The 21,490-nt window shown below is 47.8% G+C and overlaps 1 protein-coding gene across 11 annotated transcripts in view; it reads right to left on the bottom strand.

Moving 5' to 3' along the window:
• Positions 1-21,490, bottom strand: part of LOC118097204 (carboxypeptidase inhibitor SmCI-like) — a 138,292-nt gene that overhangs the window by 10,326 nt on the left and 106,476 nt on the right. The window contains exons 1-7 of one of the 11 annotated variants that reach the window (XR_009558585.1): positions 14,455-14,991; positions 11,694-11,790; positions 10,084-10,176; positions 9,584-9,659; positions 9,070-9,146; positions 4,379-4,519; positions 1,897-1,929 (exon numbers count right to left, since the gene is read on the bottom strand). Coding sequence is in view for 10 of the 11 variants with exons in the window: in XM_060283026.1 (XP_060139009.1) it covers positions 4,453-4,519; positions 9,070-9,146; positions 9,584-9,659; positions 10,084-10,176; positions 11,694-11,790; positions 14,455-14,554 (510 nt within the window). In the remaining variant the exon portion in view is untranslated. Of the gene's footprint in view, positions 1-976; positions 7,555-9,069; positions 9,147-9,583; positions 9,660-10,083; positions 10,177-11,024; positions 11,083-11,693; positions 14,992-21,490 lie in introns of those variants that run through there. The other 10 variants (XM_060283021.1, XM_060283019.1, XM_060283020.1 and 7 more) reach the window with 10 other exon arrangements.

The following is a 21,490-nucleotide window of genomic DNA, read 5'->3' as shown; positions in this document are numbered from 1 at the left end:
TGGGTGATCTGTGCAGTCACTCACTCACCCGGGCCGCCAGCCATCCATCCAGCCAGTCTCCCTCTTCTTGCCCTCCCAAGCTGCTGCAATGACTTAGTCACTTTTCAGAATTCTGTCATCAGACTGTAGTTTGCATCGCCATCTATCGCCATCCATATGAACTACTGCACAACAATACTTAACATTTTTAATGTATGCGAGATATACCGTAGTGCATTTTGCATGCCATTGTCACTGATATAGACCTTTTTATGCACACATTACCTTAGTATATACAGTTTGGTACACATTACTTGGCTGGAGAACTGCACTGTGTTTCAGTTCGCTTATTGTTTTGGGAAGTACAAATTCAGTAGATTTGCCTTTAAATGAGTTTCTACCCTGTTCCTACTGATGATGGGGCACATATCCTGTTTGTCTGACTGATATTACAGTGGTACCTCGGTTTAAGTACACAATTGGTTCTGGAAGTCTGTACTTAACCTGAAGCGTACTTAACCTGAAGCGAACTTTCCTATTGAAAGTAATGGAAAGTGGATTAATCCGTTCCAGACGGTCTGTGGAGTACTTAAACCAGAGGTCAGCAAACTTTTTCAGCAGGGGGCCGGTCCACTGTCCCTCAGACCTTGTGGGGGGCCGGACCATCTTTTGGAAAAAAATATGAATGAATTCCTATGCCCCATAAATAACCCAGAGGTGCATTATAAATAAAAGAACACATTCTACTCATGTAAAAACACCAGGCAGGCCCCACAAATAACCCAAATATGCATTTTAAATAAAAGGACACATTCTACTCATGTAAAAACATGCTGATTCCCGGACTGTCCACGGGCCGGATTTAGAAGGCGATTGGGTCGCATCCGGCCCCCGGGCCTTAGTTTGGGACCCTGACTTAACCTGAAGCGTACTTAACCTGAAGTGAACTTTCCCATTGAAAGTAATGGAAAGTGGATTAATCAGTTCCAGACGGGTCCACAGAGTACTCAACCTGAAGCGTACTTAACCCAAAATATGAGTGTAATTGGTTCTGGAAGTCCGTACTTAACCTGAAGCGAACTTTACCATTGAAAGTAATGGAAAGTGGATTAATCAGTTCCAGACAGGTCCGCGGAGTACTTAAACGGAAAGTACTCAAACTGGAGCGTACTTAAACCGAGGTATGACTGTATACAGTTTGGTACACATTACTTGGCTGGAGAACTGCACTGTGTTTCAGTTCGCTTATTGTTTTGGGAAGTACAAATTCAGTAGATTTGCCTTTAAATGCAAACTAAATTGAGTTTCTACCCTGTTCCTACTGATGATGAGGCACCTATCCTGTTTGTCTGACTGATATTAATCTCAAGGGTTTTGACCAGCCACAAAGCTCAGCTCCAACCCTCTTGAGTCAGCTGAGATCAGTGGTGCAGGTCAGCAGCGTTAAACTCTGGGTTTAATGGTAATGTGTATTATTTCACTTACTTCAAAATGTCTTAAGCCAGATCTACTGTGTTTGAGGACCCTCCCTGCTCAATCTGGAGCAGGGCCCTGGACGTCTGCCCCAAAGACCTGTGTTGATGGCGCAACTGGTTGGGATGGCTGGGTGAGTAGAGAGCCACTGCTCAATCTCATACTTAGTCAAGCATAGAAGAATTGCTTGATTTCCCCAGAGCCTTGTGATTTCTGCTAAGCTCTAGGAGCTGCCTCTGAGCACAGTGAGTCCAACAGATGGTGGAAGCTGTGCGCTTTTGAACACATCCCACTGTGTCTTGGGAGAAAGGAAGCCCAGTGCTCTGGGATCCAGGTGGAAACTATCAAGTTGCAAAGAAACATTGAAAGGGGGCTTAAGAAGCAGGTAGCAATATTGAAGAAATGCAACAGAAGCGAGTAAGAAGACAGCCATTGAATTCTTACTTGTATTTCTCAAGGGTTTCTTACAGATTTTCCCTGTTATAATGAGAGAGAAAACAGTGTTAATATTTGATGTGAGTCCCCCCATGCTAACCAAAACCACTTTATATCGTGTTCCACATAGAAATGGGAAGCTTTGTTTGAGCAGCCAAAGCTCTTCGTTCCTTCCTAGACAAATGTTGTGGAGTCCAGTGTACTAGAAACATCCATTTTTGCTGGATCAATCTCAGCTTCAGGTTCAAGGACACATTCTGTATAGTTTCTAATGCAATTTTATATTGTTTAGGCTGTATGATACCTTTTTTGGGGGGGCTGTAGAATTCCACCCTGGGATCTTTTGCTAAAGGGCGGTATATAAATTGAATTCATCATCATCACCCACACCTCTCTGAGAGGGAACTCTTACCTTTTTGCGGAACTGCAGCCAGTGGCTCAAACCAGCATAGGAGAAGTTCCAGGATGAGGACAGCAAGGTGGCTGCCCTGCATGACTGCTGTCTGGTGTGGGTGCTTGCTGCTTAGTGAAGGCACTTTATACATTTTTGTATAGGGAAATGGAAGTGGGCATTCAAGCAGCCAAGACAGTCCATCAAAAAGTAGGAACATCCTGGTGCTTCTTTGAGTAGTTCAAGGTAATTTCCTGTTCTTTTATAAATACTATTCCACTTCAGGTAGGGGTATTCTGAAGCCAACTTCCTGTTCTTGTGTAAGTGTTCCACTTCAGCTAGGGATTTATTGGAGCCATAAAGCCTATCAGTATCATCTTGGCGTAGCTTGGGGGCCAAATGAGACTGTCCTTTATGCACACCACCATACCTGCCCTCCAAAAAGAGCCGCTTCTCCTCTGATAAATGCACGCCATTCCAAAGACAATACCTGTAATTATGTAGGGTTTTGCACGCTGACTGGACTTTTGTATTTTGAACGTCAGTGTACCTGGTAGCATTCCAGGAGAATTAACAGTCTGGTCACAAGTCAGAATAAGCGTCACTGATTGTCAGGAGCCAGAGTCAAGCATAGGTCCAACTCTTCCAGTAGGTTTTGCCCCAATGTGGCAGTTGTGAGAACTGAAGGTCCCTGCCTGTCCACAGCTGTCTAATACCTCTCTTCTCCAGGGTTCCCCCCCCCTCCAAGCAGTTGCAGAGTGCACAACCAATCTCTGCTCTGTGCTCTTCATTTCCCTGTGTCTTCTAAGAGACCAGAGCTGGTTGCAGCAGGAGGGGGAGAGTCCCCAAATTCTTCAGCAGCCTGCCTCATTGCTGCCTCTTGGATCCCTTCCTCTCCTGCCTCCTCCTCCTCCTCTCTAGCCTCCTCTCCTGCCTCTGAGCTGGGACTGCTCTCTGCCCCAGCCTCTTCCTGCTCACTAAACCCTATTGCGTGTCAAGACCCCGAGGCCTCCCCCTTATGTTGAATAATAACACATGGACACCATGTATTAGGTTAATGGGCAAAACTTAGGCCACAACTTTATTGGTTACAGAATGTGAGCGGCATTGGCTTAGGCACTGGAATTGAACTGACTATATCCAACTCCTGTCCACCGTGCAGGAAGTCTCACAAGGGTTAACTACCAGTAGGGGCAGCCCTGTTAGTGTACATCAACTTGGAGCTCCCCCAGGGTCACTGGAAGGTCATGTCATGGCCCTAGCCTCCACCTGGGCTTTGGACAGGAACCATGACCCCCGGATTCCTTTAACAGAATACCCTTTAACATGGAGGGGCAGGTGATGGCCACACCTCCCCACCCCCAAACCAGGTTTTACCAATGCCTAACCTCCACTCGAGCCAAAAGCTCGCCGCCAATACCCTCACACCTGCAATCAACCTCTAATACCCTCAATGACCTTGGCCAACCAACACCTATTGCCCCTTCAGCTTCCAAAACCACCTTCTCCCAGTCTTCTTCCTCTGACCACTCATCATCGTCCCACCACCAATCCCCTGGTAGCCAATGTCATGGACTGGCTGGATACAGAGGAGTGGTGGGAGGACCCAGTTGGGGAACCCCCAACCATCCTAGTGCTAAGGGCTGGTTCAATTGTGAGGGCAAACAAAGAAAAGGAAAAAAAAACACTGCTCACTGCCGAGTTCAAAACCTATAAGGAAAAATTCTCTTTCAAACCCTTTGTGTGATTTAATTTTCCTCAAAAATATGATACAAAACCCAACTGGAAGGAAAAGAACATGGAGCCAAGTCCAAGGATATAACCTCCTTCTCATGTTTTTACATTTTTATATATATAGATGCATCTCTGGGTTATTTGTGGGGCCTGCCTGGTGTTTTTACATGAGTAGAATGTGTCCTTTTATTTAAAATGCATCTCTGGGTTATTTGTGGGGCATAGGAATTTGTTCATATTTTTTTTTCAAAATATAGTCCGGCCCCCCACAAGGTCTGAGGGACAGTGGACCGGCCCCCTGCTGAAAAAGTTTCCTGACCCCTGGCATAGGACATACAGGGCCACAATATTTTTCTGGACCCATACCTGAACATCCCCCTGTTTTTATCTCTTTAGTTGAAGGCAGAGGCAAAGTAAGTGTTTAGCAGTTCCACTTTCTGTCACCCAATAGCATTTCTCCATCTTCTCCACACAGAGGACCTACTGCTTGTTTGTTCTTCCTCTTTCCTAGAACATAGCCAATGAAACATTTTTTATTTTATTTTAAACTTCTCTTACAAGCCTGGGCTCATCTGTGCTTTGGTCTGCCTTACCTTCTTCCTGCAACTTTTGGCTTCTCTTGTATCCTCTTACTTAACGATTTCCCCTTTCTTCCATTTCTTATACATGCCCTTTAAAAATCTGCAAGCTCCTTATGTAGCCACATTGGTTTCTTTCGATACCTCCCACTTTTCTTTCTTGTTGAAATTGTCTGCATTTGTGCCTCCAACATTTCACCTTTAAGAAATTCCTTCAACTCAATTGATATATGAGTTAAGGATCTCAGGAGACGGCTAATTAGATGATTGTCCAAGAAGAAATTACAAGACAGACAGACATATCCTAACATGACTTCTTCAAGTTCAGTGCATAGCAAAGCCTGGAGGCTGCTGAAATGCCAGTGTATGTATGTATACCCAACACAACTAGGGAAAGAAAAGCATTCAGTATGGCCATCACAAAGGCTTTTTGATTTATTACCATATGCAGATTGTTAAGGTAATAATGACAGAAGCCAACCAATATTGATGGGCAATATCTCAGAGCCCACAAGACCTTTTTGTAGACACAATGTCTTGGTTCAGACATCACTTTATACCATGGTCAGTCTTAACCATGGTTTACTGCAGAATGCTGGTACATGGGGCAAAGATGGTTGCTGTTTCAGTGCTCCTGCTGCTGCCATTCTGCTAAGAGCAGAACCATCAGTCCAAAGGCGCCACATGTACACACCAATGCACATATGCAGTCACCTCCAAACTAAGAGGAATCTCAATTGTAGATCCCTGTCTTGCATGGAGGAGCAATGTGCACATACATCCATAAACAGAATCAGTCCCTTCGCACTGATGCCAAATGCTCCAGAACACGAGGAAAGCTGTCGTATCTCTAAAGGAGTGAACATTAGGTGTACAAAGAAAATATTGAGAAGGGTCCAGGCTGTTAACTTTTGTAGCAAGTCAGGGGTGAGGCAAGGAGGGCAACTGGATACAGTAAGGACCACTACACTGCAGAAAATAAAAGGAAGCGACCCTGCGATGAAAGGGGTGCCCTTTCTCAGTGTAAGCAGTTAAGAGGCACCCTGGAGCTGTGAGGATCCTAAGGACCTTGAATGATAGGGATCTTTCCACCTGCACTCCCTTGAATCAACACTCTGTTCCTTGGACCAGGACATGATGATAAGGAAAGAACGGAACCTATTCCTCTTTAGATTCTCTCCTCCCACCTCCTCAAAGGCCTAAAGCCATCCAAGAAGCTTTGCCAACCATTCCACAATCCCTCTTTCTTTTCTCTCCCAATCTTTCTAGGAAGTCTCATAATTCAGTCTTTGTCTCATTTTTTTTTTAACTGATTATCTGAGAAAGCTTCCGTCTCTTTTATGTTGCCCTTCCATGCTTCTCTGCTTTTCTGAGTGATCTCCCAAGCTGCATTCTTGCTCCATAGCAGCCTTCTCCAACATGATGGTCCCCAGTTGGTCTTCCAGGAGGTAAGCCCCTCTCCCCTCAACTGGCTGGAAGCAAAATACAGTAGCCAAGAGCTAGTCTTTGTTTCTAGTCAGGTCTTGGGATGGAAGCTCGAGAGACACAGAGAATCTGAAGTTGCTCTCTGTGCTGACACAAGAACTATGACTTTGCGGGGACTGAAAAACTAATGGGGAATGAAGATATCTGAAACAGCAGCGTGGGACTTGTGTCTGCCTACTGTAGGGCAGCTGAGAAAGAGGCGGTGGAGAGGCTCCAAGCCTTGGAGAGGCTCACGCCGCCCCCATGGGTGCAGATTGCCCCCCCCCCGGGCTACAGTACATGCTCCTGCACCAGGCACCCGAGCGGCTAGCTATGCCGCTGTCCCCAGTGACCTTCATTCCAAAGAAATGGAACCCTGGCTAAGTGCTGGCAGTGGCACCTCTGAAGTCTCTTACCACTCAGAGATTGGGTTGGGTGCAATATTTGTGGGATCTGCAGCATATAGCATGACTTGCCTTGGAAAGCGATCCTCACCACTGTAGAACCGGTGTTATTTTCCTAGAAGAGGTGCTGGAACTCACCATGAATGCCTCCCTTGTTCTTTTATAATGGCAATGGTGCCCACCTGAGAGGTGCTGGAACTGAGATCTGGTGAGTTCCAGCTGAATAAAAGCCCTGAGTAGAACTAGTTGTTTAAGCAAAACTCACAGTCCAGAGACTGACTGACAGTACATTTAGAACATACTTACTGTGCTGACTGCTATATATTTTGTAAAGTTGTTCTTCTGTCAATGCTTTCTGCCTTCGGGCATTTATAAAGATAAAGGTAAAGGTACCCCTGACCATTAGGTCCAGTCGTGACCGACTCTGGGGTTGCGCGCTCATCTCGCATTATTGGCCGAGGGAGCCGGTGTATAGCTTCTGGTTTGCCGCTTCTGGCAAACCAGAGCAGCACATGGAAACGCCGTTTACCTTCCCGCTGTAGCGGTTCCTATTTATCTACTTGCATTTTGACATGCTTTCGAACTGCTAGGTTGGCAGGAGCTGGGACCAAGCAACGGGAGCTCACCCCGTCACAGGGATTCGAACCGCCGACCTTCTGATCAGCAAGCCCTAGGCTCAGTGGTTTAACCACAGCGCCACCTGGGCTTTTTAAAGATACCATGGCCAAATTGTGCATGCTAGTTCCTAAGATCACAGAGCAGATTTTTGATTGTTTGGATGCTATTTTGAATCAAGATGGTGAACTGAACCTTTCATAACTGCATTTATTTGAGTGGGAGTATCCTTAGGATTCCCGAGCAACACTGGCTTACAGGGTTGCAATTCTATCATATACAGTAGTACCTTGGGTGACAAACGCTTCGGGTTACAAACTCCGCTAACCCGGAAGTAGTACCTTTGGTTGAGAACTTTGGATGAGAACGGAAATCGCGCACCAGTGGTGCGGCGGCAGTGGGAGGCCCCATTTGCGAAAGTGCGTCCCAGGTTAAGAACGGTTTCGGGTTAAGAATGGACCTCCGGAACAAATTACGGTACCTCTATAGATTTTCTGCATCTTTTGGCCGTGTGTGTCTCTGTGTGTTTTGTTTTGGTTTGGTTTAGCAGCTGGTCCCAGTAAAGTACCTTGATGCCCATGTTTAATGGATATCCATGAATGCTTCTTTCCAGGAGAGAAAATTTGGACCTTTCCCTTTTCTTGCTCTGATAACAGTGCTTTATATTGCATTGCCTTCTTAACCAAACCGATGCCATCTAGTTTGCACTGAGAGATTCCGTTTTGAGGCCGTGAAGTTCTGTTTACAAAAGGAGGCCATCGGTTTGAGGGAAAGGATCAGGCTCAGCCATTGCTTCTCCAAGCCTTAAGTCATTTTCTGTTCGATTTCCAGCGGGTCGAATCCAGGCAGAACAATGGCACGAGCTGCCACACACCTGTTGTCCAGCTGATTTTCCTTACCTTTATTATTAATCTCACTTCCCCACCCCCAGAAAGTAAAATATATGGTTGATGTTCCTCCAAATCTGCATGATTAATTAAGCCATTTAACTCACGGGAGGGGAGGGATTCTCTCAGGATTGACTAAATGCCATGGGGCTTTGATGCCACGTGGCCACCTGCCATGGATGCTTTCGCTGAGATTCCTGCCTTGCAGAGGGTTGGACTAGATGATCCTTGGGAGTACCTTCCAACTCTACAATTGTGTGATTCTATGATTGCAGGCACCTACCCAGTTGGAGTTTATGGACCTTGAGCGATGGTGTTTCGGGAACGTTTGGGATTCTTCGTCTAGCTCTTATATGGCAGGACTTTGTCTGTGAAACGCAGGCAACACAGACAGCCCGTCTCTGCTTTCCGACTCGAGTGATAAATTACACTCAAAAGATCCGATACCCTGCCGTCTCTGGCTGGGAACAACCGAAGGCAGCGCTAGCTAGTGGTTTCAGTGTTGATGATTATCGTCTTGTCTGCCAGTTGTGTGTGCCTGATATGCTGTATTTCTTAAATAAATATTCTTTTGATTTAATAATGCTAAAGAGTTTTTGTCCCAGTTGTTCTGGGGCTCTGCCCCAGGTCTCTCTATAAGAAGAGTACTAGAGCCATCTGCTACATTACATTGATATCTCGCCTTTTCTTCAAGGAGGTCCTCGCAACAACAACCCTGTGAAGTAGGTTAGGCTGAGAGTGAGTGACAGGCCCAAGGTTACCCAGTGAGATTCCTGACTGAGTGGGGATTCGAACCCTAGTCTCCCAGGTCCTAGTCCTGCTTGTTAACATTGTTAACATTGTTTTATAGATTACTAGCTGGCCCTGCCACGTGTTGCTGTGGCTCAGTTTGTTAAATGGAGGCTCAGAGACCCCCTTCAGACTCCCCTGACCATGAGAGTCTCCCTGTTTCCCCCCCACCTGTATTCCTGTGTCTCCCCCCAACCTGTACCGACCCATCACCTATACCTGTCTCCTTTTCTGGCCTCCCGTACCCCACCCAGGCAAGGCTTGACCTATCCCTGACTCATATTCAGTCCCAGCCCCACCCCACCCAGGGAAGGTCTTACCTATCCCTGCCCCTGCAGTCTATCTCCTTGGGTGGGCTTGATTCTGGGGCAGGATTGATCTCAGGGGGCTGTTTGACCTGTGGAGAGGCATAAAGAAGGTCTAAATTAAAGGGAAGTGAAAAAAATGGGGAAACATAATAAAATTAGGATAAATTGTATGCATTTGTGTAATTTAAGTAGGGGTGTGTTAGGGATAGAGGGTATTGGGGAAGTTGTGATGGTTAGAGTTATGTGTGGTGGGGGGGATGTTGGGGGGTTGACATGATAGGAGATGGGAGTTGTGTATGTGGGGGGGGGGGGTCAGGGGTTAGTGTAGGACAGGCATCCCCAAACTTCGCCCCTCCAGATGTTTTGGACTACAATTCCCATCATCCCTGACCACTGGTCCTCTTAGCTAGGGATCATGGGAGTTGTAGGCCAAAACATCTGGAGGGCCGCAGTTTGGGGATGCCTGGTGTAGGAAATGTGGACTGTGTAAAGTTATGGAGGGTATGTCCAATATGTGTCATCTTACCTGGACAGCGGATTCGATCTGTCTCCCTGGGTGGGCAGGATCCTGGGGTGGGTTGGATCTCGGGGAGTTGTTTGACCTGTGCAGAGGCATAAAGGTGGTCTAAATTGAGGGGAATTTAAAAGGGGGGGGAGTGGGCAGGATTTTGGCAGTATGTTGGATGTTGTTTGTTGGATGTCCACTGGAGGGGGCACTTTTTGTACAGAAATCCAGGTTTCTACCTGTCCTACTTGTGTCATCTGGCCAATGTAAGTGGATAGAAACACTCCCACATGAGCACCTGATGTTGTGGGCAAATTTGAGGGTGATCGGGGAGGTTAGGCAAGGAACTGGGTGAAACTGAGGCTCATGTAGTCCAACAGCCCTTCAGTGCAGGAATCTCAACACAGAATTATACAATGGTAGAGTTGGAAGGGACCCCCAAGGGTCATCCAGTCCAACCCACAGCAAGGCCAGGGATTGAACCCGCCACATTGGAGTCCTCTGCAGCAAGCAATACTTACAGACGGCAACAATCACTGCAAAGGGGAGGAAGCACATCCCGGCAGTTCCTGCGATGACAGGCGTCAGGTCCACCGGTGCAGCGCATCCTTGCTCTGTGAAGAAAACAACAGCCAGGCCAAAGTTTTAAGCTATGTTAAAAACCTTTTCCCCAAACCAGGGCTTTAGGGGCAGCGGACTCAGCTGGGAAGAGAGAAGAGGAGTACAGGGATATTTAAAAAATAAATAAATTAGGTTGGGTGTGTGACGAAATTGAAAATGTTCTGTTATATTTTTCTTTTGCAACCGGCCTATCAAGGGTTAACTCAGACTCCAGGTTGAACTGACTGAACATTCCATGAGGCTGAACAGCCGTTTTATCAGTTGAGAGGGTGCTTGGGAGCGGGAGTGTGAGGGTGGTTGAAAGGAAGGTCTGTGAGAGTAGGTTTAGGTTAGGTTTTTGTGAGGATATCAATTATACGATTAGCAAAGATATTAACACTGAAACTAAGCTTGTTCACAAGAAACCTTGATGCCACCATTACGAACTTAAGCAAATAAATCTACATCGTTAAAGTGCCAGTCATAAAGTCGACTGCGTTATTTTCCAGCAAAGGTACATGAAACTCATTTGTGTGGACACTCTTTAAAAAGACAAAACTTCCTTCAATAGTGGCATGGGTAGTTTATGTCTTTGAGGTGCACTAAAGGGGCGAAATAGGCAGACAGACCCAGGGGTTCACAAAGTTACCTCAGGGGAGAGGCAAGCTTTTACAGTAGGGGATTTCTAGTGGTTGAACCCCTTACACTGAGGACACAAGGGATAGTCTCGTTTATAGCCCAGAGTTTAAAAGGGTACCTGGTCACGCTTATGCTGGAAGAGGACTCTCTTTTATTTTAAAAACCCACGAGTGCTAGAGGGTTTAAAGAAAGGCTAGAGGGATAAGTGGGAGGTTTGATTTACCTCAGAAATCCCTGTTAGTTCTTTCCCCAAACCAGGGCTTTAGGGGCAGCCGACTCAGCTGGGAAGAGAGAAGAGGAATGCAGGGATATTAAAAAAATAATAATTTTAGGTTCTGTGTCCTTGCTTCTCCATTTGAGCCTACCTGCTTTTGTAGGTTTCATGGTATTTTGACAAACACACAAGCATAGCTGCCAAGTTTTCCCTTTTCTCGCGAGGAAGCCTATTCAGCATGAGGGAATTTCCCTTTAAAAAAGGGAGAACTTGGCAGCTATGCACACAAGACCTAACCGGTTGTGCTTTTATTCACTATATCATATCAAATAACTTATAGTTCAAGGGAAATAACTCATAAAGTTCAACGGAGGAAGCAGAAGACCCAGTAACTGTTATAAAAATAACTGTTATATTAACCCAGTTATTTGATATGACATAGTGAATAACATATTTTATTTATGTAAGAGCACAAGGAACCTCGGATCTGCAAGCCCCTCAGACTACAAGTGCATGGCGGTTTCTAGGAGTGCCTTACCTTTTTTTTCTTTTCATTTTTTATTTACTTTACTAGGTTTGCATAACAAAAGCATAAGTTCATTCCACAAATCTTTACAATTTGCCCCTTTCCCCCCCCCCCAGACTGCAAGCGCATGGCAGTTTCTAGGAGTGCCTTACCTGCAGATGATGTGTTGCCATTGCTGAGCGAGATGCTTCACCTTCCTGTCCAAGTTGTGCAGATATAAGGTCAGGATCCTGCACAACCTAAGAAAAACTAGAGAAGCAGGGCAACATAAGAACATAATAAGAGTCTGCTGGATCAGGCCAGTGGTCCGTCTAGATGACTCTCAGTGTCTACAATTCTATGACCTTTGGGGAACTGGGACAGATTATGCTGTCCGTCTGATTTTTCATGGAATCACAGAATTGTAGAGTTGAAAGGGGACCCCCAAAGTCATCTAGTCGAACCCCCTGCACTTCAGGAATCAAGACTCGCCTGCATGCTGCTACATGGCGCTTTTTCTTCTTTTTGAGACGAAGAAGAATCTGTTGGAGAACAGCAAGGCAAAAAGAACAGAGCTGAAGGCAACAGAGGGACGGCAACAGAGGCAGGGGGGCGGGGAGGTGAACGGGTCTGAATCCTTTTCATAGTCTGCAGGGCCTGTTCAAGGCTTTCTGCCATCTGAAGCAGAGGACAAGGAGGTTCCTACTCCCAGGCAGATGGCTGAATCCTATTTCAACATCCTCCCTTACACCCCGAGGACAGCGGCTTGGTTTAGTGGGTGCAGGATCTGAGCCCAAGAGCACCCTTGCCTCCTGTGGATCCCAACAGCTTGAATTCACAAGCCTTCCTGCCTCCGAATGTGGAGGCAGAGCAGAGCCATTGTGGCTGGGAGCCAGCCATAGCCTTCTCCTCCTCCATGAACTTGTCCAATCCCCTTCTTTAAATTGGCCCTCACTGCTTCCTCTAAAAGCATCAGAACAGCACAGAGGGAGAGACAGGAGGGGGGTCATTTTGTCCAGGCAGGAGAAATGCCCGTACAAAGAGAGTGCGAAGATGCATCTGTCCCTCTGCCTCCACTGTCAGAGGTGATCTGCATCTGAAAGCCACTTGCAGCTACCGGCAGTAATCACAAGTGAGTAGAGGGCTAAAGATAAAGGGTCCCCTGACCATTAGGTCCAGTCGTGACCCACTTTGGGGTTGCGGAGCTCATCTTGCGTTCTTGGCCGAGGGAGCCAGCAGGACTAAGCCACTTCTGGCGAACCAGAGGAACACAGGGAAACATCGTTTACCTTCCCGCTTGGAGTGGTACCTATTTATCTGCTTGCACTTTGACGTGCTTTTGAACTGCTAGGTTGGCAGAAGCAGGAACCGAACAACAGGAGCTCACCAGGAGCTCACCCTGTCGTGGGAATTTGAACCGCCCGACCTTCTGATCGGCAAGCCCTAGGCTCAGAATTCTAGAGTTAGAAGGGACACCCAAGGGTCATCTAGTCCAACCCCCTATGAGGCAGGAATCTCAACTAAAAGCATCCATGACAGATGGCTGTCCAAGCTCTGCTTAAAAACTGTGCTGCGGCTTACTTACCCACAGGCAGGAAAGAAGCAGAAGAAGCCGCAACGACAACAAACGGTCTATGTCCTCCATCATGTTTGTCATTTGGGGCAACTGCTCTGCTGCTCTGACCGGACTTCAGGCAGGGAGTTCTGTTGTCTCCCGTGGTAACGCCTGCATCACAAATGTCTTCTGTGACATTCTGTGATGCTCAGGGCCTCTCTGTGATCAGTCAGCCAGCAGCAGAATGGGTGGCATTCATCCAGCCCTCTGAGCTGGGCTGGGCTGAGAGGCAACTGCCCCCTAACCCTGAGAATGAGGTTACGATTCTGAAATGAGAGGACCTGAAGCTCAAGCCGAAACAAAATAATAATAATAATAATAATAATAATAATAAATTCCTTCCGGTAGCACCTTTGTTGTTGTTTAGTCATTTAGTCATGTCCAACTCTTCGTGACCCCATGGACCAGAGCACGCCAGGCCCTCCTGTTTTCCACTGTCTCCCGCAGTTTGGTCAGACTCATGTTGGTGGCTTTGAGAACACTGTCCAACCATTTTATTCACATAGGGCGACTTTCTGGGCTGCTGGGGAAGCCTGCCTAGGCTGCTGCCTGTCCTTGGGGCCCCAATCCCCCTCCGGAAAGCCTCTGCTGCCCCCAAAAGTGGAGTGCGCAGAACAATGGCAACGCTGCCGCCCCATTTTGCTTGTGCATGGCGCCAGGAGGAGCAGCTCAGCGCCACCCTGGGCACTCGGCAAGCGGGCCTCCCCTTTGCCTCCAGCCTCCCCAGCATGAAGCTAGGACCAAGCAGTTGCGTAATTAAAAGAAGATGAGAAAAAAATCAGCAAAGCAATTCTGTGGCTAATTGACCAATTCCTTTAAATAGGGTCTATTAATGAAGTTCACACTTTTGGCAACCAGTCTGATGCTTTTGGATCAAAATATTCCTAGACACAAGCATGGGCGGCCTACCCAGCATGGGGCGGGGGGGCAGCTGTCCCCCCAGAAGCATATAAATAAATAAATAAATAAATCGTCCTGCTTCACTGTGGCTGCAGCTGAGCTGGAGACGCGTCGGGTCCCGCAAGAAGAGCCTGAAGCAGCTCAGCAAGGCACAGCGGCATCACTAGCCTTCTGGCTGCCCGGGGCGGCAAATCAGAAGGCACCGGGGGCGGGGGGGGGGCGTCCGTCACGCGCATAAACGCTAGCGACGCCGCTGGGAGGAAGGAACCCGCGCGAAGGGAAAGGAGGAGCAACAGGGAAGCGGCTTCCTCCTCTCCGTTTCTCCCTCCCCTCCTCGAGCTCCAGCGTGAGGGCAGCGTGGGAGCCGCGTCCCTAACCAGCCCAGCCCCAGCCCCAGCCGCAACGCCACCACCACTTACTGCTCCTGCTGGCTGCGGCCCAACGCCGTGCCCAACCCCTCTGGCCCCAACTCCGAGGGCTGCACATGGGCCGCTCCTGGCGGCTGCAACAATAGCCCATGGTGGCGGAGCGCCTCAGCAGCTTCCGGGTTGGCGCGCCCTCGGAGCGTGCAGCAGATGCCGCCACCGCTTCTGCTTGGGCTGCAGCGGCAGCAGGAGCCACGGAAAGGGGAGGGGGCTTCGCAGCAGGAGACGGAGAAGGCGGAGGGGCTCTAAGCCGCAGGCCTTGCCCCCAGGGAGGGACGGAGGGAAAGGAGGGCGGACCTCAGCTCGCGCCCCCGCTGGGTCTGTGGGAAGCGGAGGCAACTTGAGCACGCAGCTGCTCGGCTGCTTGGCCAGCTCTCCCTCCCTGTCTCCCTCCCTCCTCCTCCTTCTCAGGCAGGGCAGCCGTCGGTGGAGGTGGCGAGGGGGCGCCGCGCTGCCCCCCACAAAGTGGAGCCCGGGGGCCCCTACCCCCCTATTGTGACGCCCCTGACCGCACACGCATGCTCTCCCCTGGGGCGGTGCCCAGGATGAAACTTCTTCCCGGAGTCAGTTTCACCTGGGCTCCGTAGCTCCACCCACGTTCCCACTTTGTGGCCCCTCCCCGCCCGTGCCTAGGCCCCACCCATGAACGACCATGGCTTGCCCCCCCCCCCCAGTTTTGATCCTGGGTACGCCCCTGGTTCCTTCTCACTCAAAGCAAGGAACCCTGTTGCAACAGTTCTCTTCTAATCTGCAATAAAGATCAGGCTTAAAAGCCACCTTGCTTCAGTTTTTCTGGTCTGGTCTCTGTTCTTCATTCCCGACTGATAGGAGCCTAAAACGTGCCTTATTTAGTGATCCTATGTCCTTAAGGAAGGTGACATTTTGAGCAAAATTTCATAACAGATTGCTTCCCATGCTTTTCATTACACATTCACACTCACAAACACACACATACGGTACTTAGTAAGTTGTTGCATTGTAACATTTTCATTCAAAGGCTTCCTTGTCATTTTTGAATTGGGGAAAATCTGCTGCTGCCCTAAATGGATGGGAGTTATGATTTAGCAAACGGGACTTGATTCCGTGAAGAGAACTCCTAAAAGTCTGGTTGCTAATTCTTACTTAATTCGTTTTTAGCATGCTGGCAAATAACTTCAGAATGAAACAGCCTTGCCAACCTGGTGCCCTCTCTTTGCTAAAGACTACAACTCCCATCATCCCTGGCCAGGACATCTCCAGGTATGGTTGGGAAGACCCCCTGCCTGAAGACCTTGCAGAGCCACTGCCAGTCAGTGGAGGCAATGCTGACCTCGATGGACCTGGCAGAAGGCACCATCTGCGTGGTGGCAGCCCAGTTATGGAGTTCCTTCCCTAGATATGAATGCCTGACGCGACTTGGTTATTATTATTATTCAATATTACTACACAGTGTGAAGTCATCCTATATTCCTGATAAAGTGTGGTCCCTTGCAATGACTGAAAAGCCTGGAGGGCTTTAACAGAGGATTAGATAAAATCCCTGGAGGACAAGACTTTGGATGCTTATATGCTCTGCCTCTGTGGTTGAAAGCAATAATGCTCCTGAATAGTGGTTGCTGGAGACTCTAAAAAGGGAGAGGCTCTTGTGCCCACATCCTCCTTAGGGGTTTCCCACACACATACGGTAAGTTTGTAACCCGAGGTACCACGGTATTTTGGAAAGCTATTCATATGATATGTGTTTGGACACCACTTCAGATATTGTGTCTAAATGCTATTTAATATTTCCTGAGGTCAAGGAGCAAGTTTTCTTCAATGTTTAGATTCAGTTGGTTGCCATTTTGAATCAAGATGGCAGACTGAAGCTTTCAAAACTGCACTGATGTTAAACAGTGATTTCAAAACTGCACTGGGGTTCCGCTTTTTTGGTTTCTTAGAATTCACGAGCAACAGCAGGTACAAGGCTACTAGTTCGTTCGTATTTTGCATATAACTCATCTAGACTTACCCGGAGCAGGAAACATTTATATGCACTTATCGGAACTCTGTGTATTGGGGTAAAACCCTCCTTTAAAAGACTGTCACCCCTCATTCTCCCCATACTGAAACAAGGGTGAATGGGCTTCAGAAAACAAAGACATCTAAGATAACAATGATAACAACTGTATCTGAAGAAGTGTGCATGCACACGAAAGCTCATACCAAAATAAAAACTTAGTTGGTCTTTAAGGTGCTACTGAAGGAATTTTTTTATTTTACTTCGATCCAGACCAACACGGCTACCTACCTGTAATGATAACAACAACACCTGAGAAATGGAGCCCACTGTATGCAGAAGAATAGGTGAGTTTATTGGCAAGCATGTAAGAAATTTCACCAACTGCTGGTCTTCTTCTTCTTTGGCGATCTCTCGTAGCCGAGTAAGATTGTCTTCCATAAACAGAGTTTCAACAATGAGTCCGTAAGTGACTGTGGAGGCCAATTCTGGATCCGCACATCCTTCCACAGTGGGGACATTGGTTTCCGGGCGGGAGTTGATCACAGTGTGGATTTGCCAAGCGTGCCTTCCTCTTAGCACATTTCTCCCTTGCGTCCTGAGATCAAGTGTCTTCAAAGCCCACAACATGAAAGGTATCCTTCTTTGGATGAACACATGGTTGAGAAGAAGAAGACAGCATTCTGGCTTCCACTGATGCCTCTATTCTACAGGACCCAGGGACATGTTCATGGGTCTGAAAATATTACACGCTGATTTCTGCACAAGAACTCAAGGTGAACCTGAAGAAAGAAGGGAGGCATCCGTACAATTAAATGTGATGGTACATCAGGGATGAATGACTGCTTTGGGGACTCCTGCTTTAGGAAAAAAAGATTGAGTTAGGGGAAATATGATAGAGCATTTTGTGTTCTTATTTTGCATTTTTCTGTTGTGAACCATCCTGTGATCTTCAGATGAAGGGTGGTAAATAAATTTAATGAATGAATGAATGAATGAATGAATGTTGTTCATAGTAAGGAGAGAGTGCACAGGGAATAGGTTTTCCTTCTCTTACACAAGGCTGGAAAAAGCCAATGAGACTGAATGGTGGGAGTGTCAGATCATCCTCCTGCCGCTGAAGTGGCCAATGGCAGCAGGAATTTAGGAGGCATTCCCCTGGGCGCTGTGCCAACTTGACCAGTAGTGGTGCTTGGCGCCATGCCCAGGGGAAGGTTAAATACCCAAAGGCCTAGGAAAAGACCGCAACCTCTTTTCATAGTAAAAACTCCCATCCAAATGTTCATACTCCCTGAAGCCCATAGACATCAGGTGACTACTTGAAATGTCAAGCTAGCATGACCACATGTGCTGTACATTTAAGGTATAATGTGCTTTCCCAAAGGATCCTGTAATTTACTCCTCAAAGAGTTACAAATCCTAGCATGCTTAACAAGCTACACTTCTCAGGAATTTAAAGATGTGATTTAAATGTATGGTGTGTGTATACAGCCTGTAAACAGGGTGTAGAATGTGCTTATATGAGTGCCATTGCCCCCAACGAAATCACACACTATAAATGAATGTGCTTTTCTCTTCTCTTCTCCCTCTCCTCTCACTGTTATTCTACTGATCTTTCAAGAGCATTGCTCTAATTTGTCATTATTATTCATGATCATTATATGGATGGGCTGAGGGTTTATTTCATACCAGCTAAGGGGAAACATGATAATCTAATCTGTTGGCGAGAAGGTAGTTTGCATGGAAAAACATACCATCAAACAGAGTGCATCTCATTACCTCCCTCCTGAACTCGGAGGCTATCCCCTGGAACAAAACTTCTCCTTCTCCCGTGAAGTCAGGATATTGTATTCTTGCCTTCGGTAATGGCCTCGGTCCAGTATACCTGAAGGAGCATCTCCACCCCCATCGTTCTGCCCGGACACTGAGGTCCAGCGCTGAGGGTCTTCTGGCGGTTCCCTCGCTACGAGAAGCCAAGTTACAGGGAACCAGGCAGAGGGCCTTCTCGGTAGTGGCACCCCCCCTGTGGAATGCCCTCCCACCAGAGGTCAAAGAGAACAACCATTACCAGACCTTTAGAAGGCATCTCAAGGCAGCCCTGTTTAGGGAAGCTTTTAATGTTTGATGGATTTTTGTATTTTAATATTTTGTTGGAAACCGCCCAGAGTGGCTGGGGAACCCGGCCAGATGGGCGGGGTATAAATAATAAATTATTATTATTATTTGGAACAGAACCATTGTATGAATTGCATTAAGAGGGAAAGGAAGGTTCTCTGGGTTCCCTGGAAAAGTTCTAAAGAAATCTGTGATCTTACCAGCGCCTACTTGCATTCGTGCATGCATTCCTCTTCAGTTTCAAAGTTATTTTTGTTGCCATTACAACCACCGTATATGAAAGGCTTACACGTCTTGCTTTGGGAATCATAGTAAAAACGAGGATAGGCTGCTTTGCAAGGTCCTGTGTTTCGTGGTTGTTTGCATGTCTCAAGCAGAGATTCTGGCATTACAGGAGAGAAAGAAGAACAAACAGGGCCTGCTCAAGGGGTAGTCTGGGTGGCCCTGCGCCCGCCCACCAGCCGCGGCAAGAAACGGGGCGGAGCAGGGGCGCTGAAGCGATCTCCGCACCACGGCGCCCGAGCGCCTGACATGCTTGAGACAGCCCTCAGCACTAAGACAAGTTTCATTCGTGTGTGTGTGTGTGTGTGTGTGTGTGTGTGTGTGTGTGTCATAGTTTGAAGAGCAAAGAAGAGGACACATTTGCCAACTTATAGGTCAGTATTGTCTACACTGACTGGCAGCAGCTCTTCAGGGTTTCAGCCAGGGACTCTTTTTCCCAGCTTCACCTGGAGATGCCTGGGATTGAATCTGGGGCCTTCTGCACTCAGAGCAGATGCTCTGCCACTGAGCTATGGCCCTAAAACAAACAGAAGGTTGCATGAGCAGAGAGAGAGGTTTAAAGAGATGGACAGACCCTGGATGAGGCTCTCGCCCACAGGAAGTCATTAGACAGAGGCTGGGCAGCCACTATAGTGTAGGGGGTAGACCTGTGGACTTGAAGGAGGAGGGAAGAAAAGGGACACAGCAGGCAACAGAGAGGGGAGGGGGAAGCGGAGAAAGGGGAGAAAATGGGAGAGGGATCCAGACAGATGGAGAGAGAGGGAAGGAAAGGAAGAGGTTCCAGAGGAGGAGGAGAGGGGAGTGCTGGGGCATCCAGGAAGGAGGCAAAGGACTGAAAAAGCCATGCAGTGGTGAAAGCCCAGGGTGGGGGCAGTGTGTGTGTGTGTGTGTGTGTGTGTGTGTGTGTGTGTGTGTTTAGGGGTCCTCTCATTTTCCTACTCATATTGAAGTACTGCCCCTCAATGAGACCAAACTTAGATTCACAAAATCTTTAGGGGTATGCGTATCCCTGTGTCCCCCCAGAAAAAGAAGCACTGGGGGAGGGGAACACAGCAGCTGAGAAAGGGAGATGGAGCGAGGGGGGAGCGATCAGAAATCGCAGCAGGAGGAAAACCTCTTTGGGGGGATAAAGGGGGGAGCGCAGCAGAGATGCGGTAACGGAGGGAGGGGGGAGAATTAAATCAATAAATCCTAGCTGGGAGAAAGGAGGGTCTCCCTGAGCCAAAGAGAGCCTCGTTTTCTGGAGGGCGCACAGAAAAGGGAGGAGAAGGGTGGTTGGGGGGGGGGGTAATTGTTGAATGGGAAAAGGGAGTGGGAGAGGGGGGATATGGAGGAGGCCCACCAGGGGAGGGGGGGGAGAGAGAGGCTGCAACCGATTGGGGGGGGGCTTTGATCAGGAAGTGATGCCACAGTGTGGTGGCTGCCTGTTCCTCTGTCTCCCTCCCTCCTGATCTTTCCCCCTTCCTCTCTCACACGTTTGCACACTCACACAAACACACAGGCTGGCACTCCTGGGGATGGGACGGGCAGGCAAGTCCTCCTGTGCCAAGGGCCCTTTTCTGCTGAGGACAAACGAAAAACCCCAGACATTTTGCAACATTTTAGAATTCCGCCTGGACATAAACTTAAAACATGGAAAAGAGGATGTGTCTGGCAAAATACAGATGTATTGCAACCCTAATACACTCTCTCTCTCACACACATATATTATATTATATTATATTATATTATATTATATTATATTATATTATATTATATTATTATTTGGGAGAGGAAGAAGACAAAATTTGAAGGTGTTGTGCTCGTGACTGCAACGAGATTATCTCAAGGAACATTATGATAACTCTGCCCTGGGGTGCAGTAGTCATATTGGCAAAGTGGTAAAATCACAGGAAAAAGAGACCAGAAGAAGTTAGGTAAGGCAAGACAATAATTTCTGTCACTCCTTAATGCAGATTTAGTATACTGCAGAAGAAAATTCACCAACAACTCTTAAGATTTGGTGCAGCCTGGTTTGGGAGGCCTTCATAGAGAAAGGGTGTGAAATGAGAACCTTGAATTCCTGCCTGTCCTTGATGCATTCTGGGATAGTGGGGAGCTGCATCACATGCCACCTGCTTCCTCCAGGCTCCTCCTTTCTCCTCCCATGCCCATCTTCTATGGTGTCAAAAGGGGAGTCCTGCTTGCTACGGCAGATGAGGAAGGATGGTGGGCATGGAGATCAGCAGAAGAACATGGCCATAGGTGCATATGCTTCCGCTCTTTCAGAATGTTTCAGTAGGGAGGCCCTTGAACCCAAGAGAAAGGAAGGAAGTAGGGGAAGTGTTCCGAGATTCGTGGACAGAGAGGCCAATATGCAGGATGTGGGAGAAAAACATAAGTAGGGAAGAACGTGGCTGAGGGTTTTGGGTTCAGAATTGAATGACCCATGCAGAGGATGGCTGTCCTCTTGGGGCATGATCCACTCCATAAATACTGATGACAGTAGACTCTTGTGAATGGCCAGTGGTTGAGTACAGAAGACCAATTAACCAGAATGTGACTTCCAGGGAGAGCTCTGCTCCAGGGCTCCAAGTCAGTTGGGATGGCTGGATGGCTGAGTAGAGAGGAGCACAGCGTCGTCTGAAACACCACCATCTCCCTCACTCATCCACCTGA

The sequence above is a fragment of the Zootoca vivipara genome, chromosome 15 (assembly GCF_963506605.1).
Source record: "Zootoca vivipara chromosome 15, rZooViv1.1, whole genome shotgun sequence".
Classification (NCBI taxonomy): domain Eukaryota; kingdom Metazoa; phylum Chordata; class Lepidosauria; order Squamata; family Lacertidae; genus Zootoca; species Zootoca vivipara.
This window is presented reverse-complemented; position numbering and strand designations above follow the sequence as displayed.